General features: G+C 45.0%; 2 protein-coding genes across 2 annotated transcripts in view; both read right to left on the minus strand.

Annotated features, from left to right (window-relative positions):
- The window catches only part of ctdnep1a (CTD nuclear envelope phosphatase 1a), a 19,277-nt gene extending 12,196 nt beyond the window's left edge, over positions 1-7,081 (minus strand). The window contains exon 1 of the mRNA XM_083530635.1: positions 6,514-7,081. Within this exon, the coding sequence (XP_083386761.1) occupies positions 6,514-6,618 (105 nt within the window). The 5' untranslated portion in view covers positions 6,619-7,081. The remainder of the gene's footprint in view (positions 1-6,513) is intronic.
- A 3,241-nt stretch (positions 7,082-10,322) lies between these two features.
- The window catches only part of prdx4 (peroxiredoxin 4), a 4,598-nt gene continuing 2,420 nt past the window's right edge, over positions 10,323-12,500 (minus strand). The window contains exons 5-7 of the mRNA XM_083530611.1: positions 11,973-12,103; positions 11,091-11,125; positions 10,323-10,584 (exon numbers count right to left, since the gene is read on the minus strand). Coding sequence (XP_083386737.1) covers positions 10,534-10,584; positions 11,091-11,125; positions 11,973-12,103 — 217 coding nt within the window. The 3' untranslated portion in view covers positions 10,323-10,533. The remainder of the gene's footprint in view (positions 10,585-11,090; positions 11,126-11,972; positions 12,104-12,500) is intronic.

The following is a 12,500-nucleotide window of genomic DNA, read 5'->3' on the forward strand; positions in this document are numbered from 1 at the left end:
CACAGGTGTACAGGGTGAGTATAGTGAAGTAGTGAATGTACACAGATGTACAGAGTGAGTATAGTGAAGTAGTGAATGTACACAGGTGTACAGGGTGAGTATAGTGAAGTAGTGAATGTACACAGGTGTACAGGGTGAGTATAGTGAAGTAGTGAATGTACACAGGTGTACAGGGTGAGTATAGTGCAGTGCTGAGCATGTGCAGGTGTTTCGTGAGTATATAACAGTTATTTGTACAGTGAATATCTGCATTGCGAGTGAGAAGTGTTAATAGTGCGGAGTACAGTGTGTATTACTAGTATTGATAGTGAGTATTAATAGTATTTACAGTGAGTAGTGATAGTATTTATAGTAATTACAGTCAAAATGTATGATGATTATTGACAGTATTGATAATGAGTACTGAGAGTATTGAATACTTACAGTATGTATAGAGTATTAACAGCATGAACAGTATTGAGTATTGATAGTGAATATTGGTAGTATTGATAGTGAATACTAGTAGTATGCACAGTATATACACTAAGTATTGATAGTGAGCGTGTACAGTATATACAGTGAGTGTTGATAGTGAGCGTGTACAGTATATACAGTGAGTGTTGATAGTGAGCGTGTACAGTATATACAGTGAGTGTTGATAGTGAGCGTGTACAGTATATGCAGTGAGTGTTGATAGTGAGCGTGTACAGTATATGCAGTGAGTGTTGATAGTGAGCGTGTACAGTATATGCAGTGAGTGTTGATAGTGAGCGTGTACAGTATATGCAGTGAGTGTTGATAGTGAGCGTGTACAGTATATGCAGTGAGTGTTGATAGTGAGCGTGTACAGTATATGCAGTGAGTGTTGATAGTGAGCGTGTACAGTATATGCAGTGAGTGTTGATAGTGAGCGTGTACAGTATATACGTGTACAGTATATGCAGTGAGCGTGTACAGTATATGCAGTGAGTGTTGATGGTGAGCGTGTACAGTATATGCAGTGAGTGTTGATGGTGAGCGTGTACAGTATATGCAGTGAGTGTTGATGGTGAGCGTGTACAGTATATGCAGTGAGTGTTGATGGTGAGCGTGTACAGTATATGCAGTGAGTGTTGATGGTGAGCGTGTACAGTATATGCAGTGAGTGTTGATGGTGAGCGTGTACAGTATATGCAGTGAGTGTTGATGGTGAGCGTGTACAGTATATGCAGTGAGTGTTGATAGTGAGCGTGTACAGTATATACAGTGAGTGTTGATAGTGAGCGTGTACAGTATATACGTGTACAGTATATGCAGTGAGCGTGTACAGTATATGCAGTGAGTGTTGATAGTGCGCGTGTACAGTATATGCAGTGAGTGTTGATAGTGAGCGTGTACAGTATATGCAGTGAGTGTTGATAGTGAGCGTGTACAGTATATGCAGTGAGTGTTGATAGTGAGCGTGTACAGTATATGCAGTGAGTGTTGATGGTGAGCGTGTACAGTATATGCAGTGAGTGTTGATGGTGAGCGTGTACAGTATATGCAGTGAGTGTTGATGGTGAGCGTGTACAGTATATGCAGTGAGTGTTGATGGTGAGCGTGTACAGTATATGCAGTGAGTGTTGATGGTGAGCGTGTACAGTATATGCAGTGAGTGTTGATGGTGAGCGTGTACAGTATATGCAGTGAGTGTTGATGGTGAGCGTGTACAGTATATGCAGTGAGTGTTGATGGTGAGCGTGTACAGTATATGCAGTGAGTGTTGATGGTGAGCGTGTACAGTATATGCAGTGAGTGTTGATGGTGAGCGTGTACAGTATATGCAGTGAGTGTTGATGGTGAGCGTGTACAGTATATGCAGTGAGTGTTGATGGTGAGCGTGTACAGTATATGCAGTGAGTGTTGATGGTGAGCGTGTACAGTATATGCAGTGAGTGTTGATGGTGAGCGTGTACAGTATATGCAGTGAGTGTTGATGGTGAGCGTGTACAGTATATGCAGTGAGTGTTGATGGTGAGCGTGTACAGTATATGCAGTGAGTGTTGATGGTGAGCGTGTACAGTATATGCAGTGAGTGTTGATAGTGAGCGTGTACAGTATATGCAGTGAGTGTTGATAGTGAGCGTGTACAGTATATGCAGTGAGTATTGATGGTGAGCGTGTACAGTATATGCAGTGAGTATTGATGGTGAGCGTGTACAGTATATGCAGTGAGTGTTGATGGTGAGCGTGTACAGTATATACGTGTACAGTATATGCAGTGAGCGTGTACAGTATATGCAGTGAGTGTTGATGGTGAGCGTGTACAGTATATGCAGTGAGTGTTGATGGTGAGCGTGTACAGTATATACGTGTACAGTATATGCAGTGAGCGTGTACAGTATATGCAGTGAGTATTGATGGTGAGCGTGTACAGTATATACGTGTACAGTATATGCAGTGAGCGTGTACAGTATATGCAGTGAGTGTTGATGGTGAGCGTGTACAGTATATGCAGTGAGTGTTGATGGTGAGCGTGTACAGTATATACGTGTACAGTATATGCAGTGAGTGTTGATGGTGAGCGTGTACAGTATATGCAGTGAGTGTTGATGGTGAGCGTGTACAGTATATGCAGTGAGTGTTGATGGTGAGCGTGTACAGTATATGCAGTGAGTGTTGATGGTGAGCGTGTACAGTATATGCAGTGAGTGTTGATGGTGAGCGTGTACAGTATATGCAGTGAGTGTTGATGGTGAGCGTGTACAGTATATGCAGTGAGTGTTGATGGTGAGCGTGTACAGTATATGCAGTGAGTGTTGATGGTGAGCGTGTACAGTATATGCAGTGAGTGTTGATGGTGAGCGTGTACAGTATATGCAGTGAGTGTTGATGGTGAGCGTGTACAGTATATGCAGTGAGTGTTGATGGTGAGCGTGTACAGTATATGCAGTGAGTGTTGATGGTGAGCGTGTACAGTATATGCAGTGAGTGTTGATGGTGAGCGTGTACAGTATATGCAGTGAGTGTTGATGGTGAGCGTGTACAGTATATGCAGTGAGTGTTGATGGTGAGCGTGTACAGTATATGCAGTGAGTGTTGATGGTGAGCGTGTACAGTATATGCAGTGAGTGTTGATGGTGAGCGTGTACAGTATATGCAGTGAGTGTTGATGGTGAGCGTGTACAGTATATGCAGTGAGTGTTGATGGTGAGCGTGTACAGTATATGCAGTGAGTGTTGATGGTGAGCGTGTACAGTATATGCAGTGAGTGTTGATGGTGAGCGTGTACAGTATATGCAGTGAGTGTTGATGGTGAGCGTGTACAGTATATGCAGTGAGTGTTGATGGTGAGCGTGTACAGTATATGCAGTGAGTGTTGATGGTGAGCGTGTACAGTATATGCAGTGAGTGTTGATGGTGAGCGTGTACAGTATATGCAGTGAGTGTTGATGGTGAGCGTGTACAGTATATGCAGTGAGTGTTGATGGTGAGCGTGTACAGTATATGCAGTGAGTATTGATGGTGAGCGTGTACAGTATATGCAGTGAGTATTGATGGTGAGCGTGTACAGTATATGCAGTGAGTATTGATGGTGAGCGTGTACAGTATATGCAGTGAGTATTGATAGTGAGCGTGTACAGTATATGCAGTGAGTATTGATAGTGAGCGTGTACAGTATATGCAGTGAGTATTGATAGTGAGTGTGTACAGTATATGCAGTGAGTATTGATAGTGAGTGTGTACAGTATATGCAGTGAGTATTGATAGTGAGTGTGTACAGTATATGCAGTGAGTATTGATAGTGAGTGTGTACAGTATATGCAGTGAGCGTGTACAGTATATACGTGTACAGTATATGCAGTGAGCGTGTACAGTATATACGTGTACAGTATATGCAGTGAGCGTGTACAGTATATACGTGTACAGTATATGCAGTGAGCGTGTACAGTATATGCAGTGAGTGTTGATGGTGAGCGTGTACAGTATATGCAGTGAGTGTTGATGGTGAGCGTGTACAGTATATGCAGTGAGTGTTGATGGTGAGCGTGTACAGTATATGCAGTGAGTGTTGATGGTGAGCGTGTACAGTATATGCAGTGAGTGTTGATGGTGAGCGTGTACAGTATATGCAGTGAGTGTTGATGGTGAGCGTGTACAGTATATGCAGTGAGTGTTGATGGTGAGCGTGTACAGTATATGCAGTGAGTGTTGATGGTGAGCGTGTACAGTATATGCAGTGAGTGTTGATGGTGAGCGTGTACAGTATATGCAGTGAGTGTTGATGGTGAGCGTGTACAGTATATGCAGTGAGTGTTGATGGTGAGCGTGTACAGTATATGCAGTGAGTGTTGATGGTGAGCGTGTACAGTATATGCAGTGAGTGTTGATGGTGAGCGTGTACAGTATATGCAGTGAGTGTTGATGGTGAGCGTGTACAGTATATGCAGTGAGTGTTGATGGTGAGCGTGTACAGTATATGCAGTGAGTGTTGATAGTGAGCGTGTACAGTATATGCAGTGAGTATTGATAGTGAGCGTGTACAGTATATGCAGTGAGTATTGATAGTGAGCGTGTACAGTATATGCAGTGAGTGTTGATGGTGAGCGTGTACAGTATATGCAGTGAGTGTTGATGGTGAGCGTGTACAGTATATGCAGTGAGTGTTGATGGTGAGCGTGTACAGTATATGCAGTGAGTGTTGATGGTGAGTGTGTACAGTATATGCAGTGAGTGTTGATGGTGAGTGTGTACAGTATATGCAGTGAGTATTGATAGTGAGTGTGTACAGTATATGCAGTGAGTATTGATAGTGAGCGTGTACAGTATATGCAGTGAGTGTTGATGGTGAGCGTGTACAGTATATGCAGTGAGTGTTGATGGTGAGCGTGTACAGTATATGCAGTGAGTGTTGATGGTGAGCGTGTACAGTATATGCAGTGAGTGTTGATAGTGAGTGTGTACAGTATATGCAGTGAGTATTGATAGTGAGTGTGTACAGTATATGCAGTGAGTGTTGATAGTGAGTGTGTACAGTATATACAGCGAGTGTTGATAGTGAGCGTGTACAGTATATACGTGTACAGTATATGCAGTGAGCGTGTACAGTATATGCAGTGAGTGTTGATGGTGAGCGTGTACAGTATATGCAGTGAGTGTTGATGGTGAGCGTGTACAGTATATGCAGTGAGTGTTGATGGTGAGCGTGTACAGTATATGCAGTGAGTGTTGATGGTGAGCGTGTACAGTATATGCAGTGAGTGTTGATGGTGAGCGTGTACAGTATATGCAGTGAGTGTTGATGGTGAGTGTGTACAGTATATGCAGTGAGTGTTGATGGTGAGTGTGTACAGTATATGCAGTGAGTGTTGATAGTGAGTGTGTACAGTATATACAGTGAGTATTGATAGTGAGTGTGTACAGTATATACAGTGAGTATTGATAGTGAGTGTGTACAGTATATACAGTGAGTATTGATAGTGAGTGTGTACAGTATATACAGTGAGTATTGATAGTGAGTGTGTACAGTATATACAGTGAGTATTGATAGTGAGTGTGTACAGTATATACAGTGAGTATTGATAGTGAGTGTGTACAGTATATACAGTGAGTATTGATAGTGAGTGTGTACAGTATATACAGTGAGTATTGATAGTGAATGTGTACAGTATATACAGTGAGTATTGATAGTGAGTGTGTACAGTATATGCAGTGAGTGTTGATAGTGAGTGTGTACAGTATATGCAGTGAGTATTGATAGTGAGTGTGTACAGTATATACAGTGAGTATTGATAGTGAGTGTGTACAGTATATGCAGTGAGTGTTGATAGTGAGTGTGTACAGTATATGCAGTGAGTGTTGATAGTGAGTGTGTACAGTATATACAGTGAGTATTGATAGTGAGTGTGTACAGTATATACAGTGAGTATTGATAGTGAGTGTGTACAGTATATACAGTGAGTGTTGATAGTGAGTGTGTACAGTATATACAGTGAGTGTTGATAGTGAGTGTGTACAGTATATGCAGTGAGTGTTGATAGTGAGTGTGTACAGTATATGCAGTGAGTATTGATAGTGAGTGTGTACAGTATATACAGTGAGTGTTGATAGTGAGTGTGTACAGTATATACAGTGAGTGTTGATAGTGAGTGTGTACAGTATATGCAGTGAGTGTTGATAGTGAGTGTGTACAGTATATGCAGTGAGTGTTGATAGTGAGTGTGTACAGTATATGCAGTGAGTATTGATAGTGAGTGTGTACAGTATATACAGTGAGTATTGATAGTGAGTGTGTACAGTATATACAGTGAGTATTGATAGTGAGTGTGTACAGTATATACAGTGAGTATTGATAGTGAGTGTGTACAGTATATACAGTGAGTATTGATAGTGAGTGTGTACAGTATATACAGTGAGTGTTGATAGTGCCTGTGTACAGTATATACAGTGAGTGTTGATAGTGAGCGTGTACAGTATATACAGTGAGTGTTGATAGTGAGTGTGTACAGTATATACAGTGAGTATTGATAGTGTGTACAGTATATACAGTATTGAGTATTTTAAGCTGCTCACAGTGCGGAGGTGTTTCCTGAGGACATAGAGGAAGAAGCCCCAGATCCGGGACGCCACTCCGAGGAAAGTACGGAGTCCGAGTAAACACTGTCGGGTCTTCAGCATGCTGGACCATAGGACACACCGCTGGCGCTGTGATTTGCTCGTGTTCTCCGCTCACACAGTCCTCCAGCACCGCGGTCTCAGTGGAGATTCCAACAAATCCCACTCTCACTCAACTGTGTGTGTGTGTTCCTGAAGCGCAGGGCAGACTGAGGAAACCGGGCTCCACTCAGCTGCCTTAGCATGCTAGGCTAACTTGACTTGCTTTCTCTCTGCAACCTAGCTAAGCTAAACTAAGCTAAACTAAGCTAGCAGGTCCTCGGACAGTTGTTCCGGGGGAGCGAATAAAGAAGTCCGTGAATAGACGATACATGTAAGTGTTCGAATGAATTGTGCGCTGATTCCGGAGCTTGTGGAAGCGCAGGACAGAGAGACGGAGCTCACAGCGTCACACCGAGACTCCGAGTCAAACATCCAGGAGCGAACTGTGAGCCGCCATTACTGCTCTGCATGCGTCACTTCCGGGGGAGGGGCTCACAGCGCGCGCGCTCTACAACCAAGCCGAAAGCGCGCACAGAGCTTCAACTCGGTTTCCTCCATTTACACCAAATCTCACTGTTTCTAATCACATATACACCGCTTTAATCATCTCTGTTTACAACATAAAACCACCATCAGCATTAATATCATCATCATCATCACCATCACCTCCATCATCATCAATTACCACCATCACCCCCACCATTATCACCGCCACCACCATCAATTACCACCTCAAATCACATTCAGTACACTACAATCAGGACATGGTTAAAAAATTAAACGTGGGTTACAGAGGTTTCAGTAAAGCGGGTGTAGTGACCCACAGGGGGCGCTACACAGACACACTGCACAATACACCTGCTTTACGGGTGTACGTCTCACTATAAAAAAACCATGGAGAAGCATTGAAGTGTTTCTCTCCTCCACTCATCCCTCTGTAGTTTGGTTATCATTTGCATAAACTCCTGTCACATGACCTGGCTCCACCCACTTCCCCTCTCTTAATGTAAATAAACAACTCCCTTCTTTGAAAGTTAGAAGCGTACAAATTTGCATGTTGTGTGACCCGAGTGTGTAAAGTGGTGTGTGTGTGTGTGTGTTTTCCAGAAATTGTTTCTTCTCATTCCTATACATCTGAAAAATTCTCTCTCTGGTGTATGTAAACGTTCCTCAACCACCATCACTTACTTCAACTCTCCGAGACCTTAAAACCACTGCTGCCCAAATGTGCATGCTCCTTTCACCCTACACTTGTCACCCTTTACCCTACACCCTTTACCCTACACCCGTCACCCTACACCCTTTACCCGTCACCCTTTACCCTACACCCTTTACCCTACACCCGTCACCCTTTACCCTACACCCTTTACCCTACACCCTTTACCCTACACCCGTCACCCTTTACCCTACACCCGTCACCCTTTACCCTACACCCGTCACCCTTTACCCTACACCCGTTACCCTTTACCCTACACCCTTTACCCTACACCCGTCACCCTTTACCCGTCACCCTTTACCCTACATCCTTTACCCTACACCCTACACCCTTTACCCTACACCCTTTACCCTACACCCTTTACCCTACACCCGTCACCCTTTACCCTACATCCTTTACCCTACACCCGTCACCCTTTACCCTACACCCGTCACCCTTTACCCTACACCCGTCACCCTTTACCCTACATCCTTTACCCTACACCCGTCACCCTTTACCCTACATCCTTTACCCTACACCCGTCACCCTTTACCCTACATCCTTTACCCTACACCCGTCACCCTTTACCCTACATCCTTTACCCTACACCCGTCACCCTTTACCCTACATCCTTTACCCTACACCCGTCACCCTTTACCCTACACCCGTCACCCTTTACCCTACATCCTTTACCCTACACCCGTCACCCTTTACCCTACACCCGTCACCCTTTACCCTACACCCGTCACCCTTTACCCTACACCCTTTACCCTACACCCGTCACCCTTTACCCTACATCCTTTACCCTACACCCTACACCCTTTACCCTACACCCGTCACCCTTTACCCTACATCCTTTACCCTACACCCGTCACCCTTTACCCTACACCCGTCACCCTTTACCCTACACCCGTCACCCTTTACCCTACACCCGTCACCCTTTACCCTACACCCGTCACCCTTTACCCTACATCCTTTACCCTACACCCGTCACCCTTTACCCTACATCCTTTACCCTACACCCGTCACCCTACATCCTTTACCCTACACCCGTCACCCTTTACCCTACATCCTTTACCCTACACCCGTCACCCTTTACCCTACATCCTTTACCCTACACCCGTCACCCTTTACCCTACACCCATCACCCTTTACCCTACACCCGTCACCCTTTACCCTACACCCGTCACCCTTTACCCTACATCCTTTACCCTACACCCGTCACCCTTTACCCTACATCCTTTACCCTACACCCGTCACCCTACACCCGTCACCCTTTACCCTACACCCGCCACCCTTTACCCTACACCCTTTACCCTACATCCTTTACCCTACACCCGTCACCCTTTACCCTACATCCTTTACCCTACACCCGTCACCCTTTACCCTACATCCTTTACCCTACACCCGTCACCCTTTACCCTACATCCTTTACCCTACACCCGTCACCCTTTACCCTACATCCTTTACCCTACACCCGTCACCCTTTACCCTACACCCGTCACCCTTTACCCTACACCCGTCACCCTTTACCCTACACCCGTCACCCTTTACCCTACATCCTTTACCCTACACCCGTCACCCTTTACCCTACATCCTTTACCCTACACCCGTCACCCTTTACCCTACATCCTTTACCCTACACCCGTCACCCTACACCCATCACCCTTTACCCTACACCCGCCACCCTTTACCCTACACCCTTTACCCTACACCCGTCACCCTTTACCCTACACCCTTTACCCTACACCCTTTACCCTACACCCGTCACCCTTTACCCTACATCCTTTACCCGTCACCCTACACCCGTCACCCTTTACCCTACATCCTTTACCCTACACCCGTCACCCTTTACCCTACATCCTTTACCCTACACCCGTCACCCTTTACCCTACATCCTTTACCCTACACCCGTCACCCTACACCCGTCACCCTTTACCCTACACCCGCCACCCTTTACCCTACACCCTTTACCCTACATCCTTTACCCTACACCCGTCACCCTTTACCCTACATCCTTTACCCTACACCCGTCACCCTTTACCCTACACCCGTCACCCTTTACCCTACATCCTTTACCCTACACCCGTCACCCTTTACCCTACACCCGTCACCCTTTACCCTACACCCGTCACCCTTTACCCTACACCCGTCACCCTTTACCCTACATCCTTTACCCTACACCCGTCACCCTTTACCCTACATCCTTTACCCTACACCCGTCACCCTTTACCCTACATCCTTTACCCTACACCCGTCACCCTTTACCCTACACCCGCCACCCTTTACCCTACACCCGCCACCCTTTACCCTACACCCTTTACCCTACACCCTTTACCCTACACCCTTTACCCTACACCCGTCACCCTTTACCCTACATCCTTTACCCGTCACCCTTTACCCTACACCTGCATTTTCACATCCTTTGATTGGATGGCCAGACTCTCCACACACACACACACACACACACACACACACACACACACACACACACACACACACACACACACACACACACACACACACAAAATGATTATAAAAAAACTTTAATCATCATTTATCACACATTGATAATTTTACTGAAGTGTTTTTTTTTTTTGTGTGTGTGTGTGTGTGTGTGTGTGTGTTTACCAACAGGATTTGACTTTCACACATTTCTCTCAATTTATTATAAAGATGTTTTTTTTTTTGTTGTTTTTTTTTAACGACACATCTTAATCTTTTTATTTCTGTGATTTTACTTAATTAAGTTTGTCAAAGTATTTTAGCTTCCCCGAGGGATCCGGAATAATCTGTACAGGAGAGAGAGAGGGAGAGAGAGAGAGAGAGATATTACACACATGTACACACACGCGTACACACACGCGTACACACACGCGTACACACACGCGTACACACACGCGTACACACACGCGTACACACACGCGTACACACGCGTACACGTACACACACGCGTACACACACGCGTACACACGTACACACACGCGTACACACACGCGTACACACGCGTACACACGCGCGTACACACACGCGTACACACACGCGTACACACACGCGTACACACACGCGTACACACACGCACACACACACGCACACACACACGCACACACACACGCACACACACACGCACACACACACGCACACACACACGCACACACACACGTACACACACACGTACACACACACGTACACACACACGTACACACACACGTACACACACACGTACACACACACGTACACACACACGTACACACACACGTACACACACACGTACACACACACGTACACACTCACTCACCGTGTCACTGCCAGGTTTCCAGCCAGCTGGACAAACTGTTTAAACACACACACACACACACACACACACACACACACACACACACACACACACACACGAGTGTTAATGTAAAATCATATACTACAGTTTATAAAAGTGTGTATAGTTTGTACTTTACATTTATTATATATTGCTACTGTTTATTCTGTTGATTAATGTGATCAGAAAAACCTTTTATTGATTAAAGATTAATAATAAATTTAGACGAGTTTATTGCTGAAAGCAATTGACCTCCTGTGATGTGATCAGCAAAATAATAAATAAAAATAGAAATCTATTCGCTCGACCCTCAGTTTTCTCTCCGTTCCTCCACTTTTCATTCTTGTTGTACGGCAGCCCAAAAAAAACCCCAAAAAAACCCAACTGCATAATTCCACCTTTTTTCTCTCACAAGTCCGACTTTATCTCTGTTAAACATCTAACACGTCTGGTGCATCCACCGGTGACCACGTGGAAGCTGTTGATGTATGAACAAGGCTCCTCTGCTTCATCTGCATGTTCTGCTGCTGATTGTGAGACTGAGTTCTCCAGGGATCCGAGATTTTATTTTTAATGTGTAAAAGTTTCTACACTACACTACAGCAGCTACAACAGTCAGAACTGTGAGGACCACCTTCCAGTGTTTACCACCGGTCCAGAGTTTATAATAATAATGCACAGGGAAACACACTGCTCCATGAACTTCTTCTTCTTCTTCTTCAATCCTAAAAGCTCAGTCACACTGCTCCATGAACTTAAATAGACTAAATATGTATATATTCAGACCTGATATAAACACACATACACAGTGTGTGTGTGTGTGTGTGTGTGTGTGTGTGTGTGTGTGTGTGTGTGTGTGTGTACCTTCTCCATGTTTATCAGTGTACTGGAAGGCCTGCACCAGGCGCAGTGTTTCATCCACTGAACGTCCTACAGGCAGGTCATTCATGGTGATCTGACGCAGTGTTCCTTTACCATCGATAATGAACAAACCTCTACACACACACACACACACACACACACACACACACGATTAAATGAGATTTATAAGAAAGGAAATAGCAGACTCTGCTGAGGAGACTGAGGTCTTCAGGAGTGCAGGGAGAGCTACTGAAGACCTTTTTTGATTCTGTGTTGGCTTCAGCCATCTTCTATGGTGTGGTCTGCTGGTGCAGCAGCATCTCTACTGCAGACAGGAGGAGACTGAACAAGCTGATCAGGAAGTTCAGCTCAGTCCTGGAGATTCCCCTGGACACTGTACAGGAGGTGTGAGAAGGAGGATGGGAGCTAAACTATCATCATTACTGCAGAACATCTCTCACTCCCTGTATGAAACAGCTTCATCTCTGAGCAGCTCCTTCAGTGACACACAGTTACATCCTGAGTGTCTGA

Source organism: Silurus aristotelis (genome assembly GCF_946808225.1).
Source record: "Silurus aristotelis genome assembly, chromosome: 26".
Taxonomy (NCBI): Eukaryota; Metazoa; Chordata; class Actinopteri; order Siluriformes; family Siluridae; genus Silurus; species Silurus aristotelis.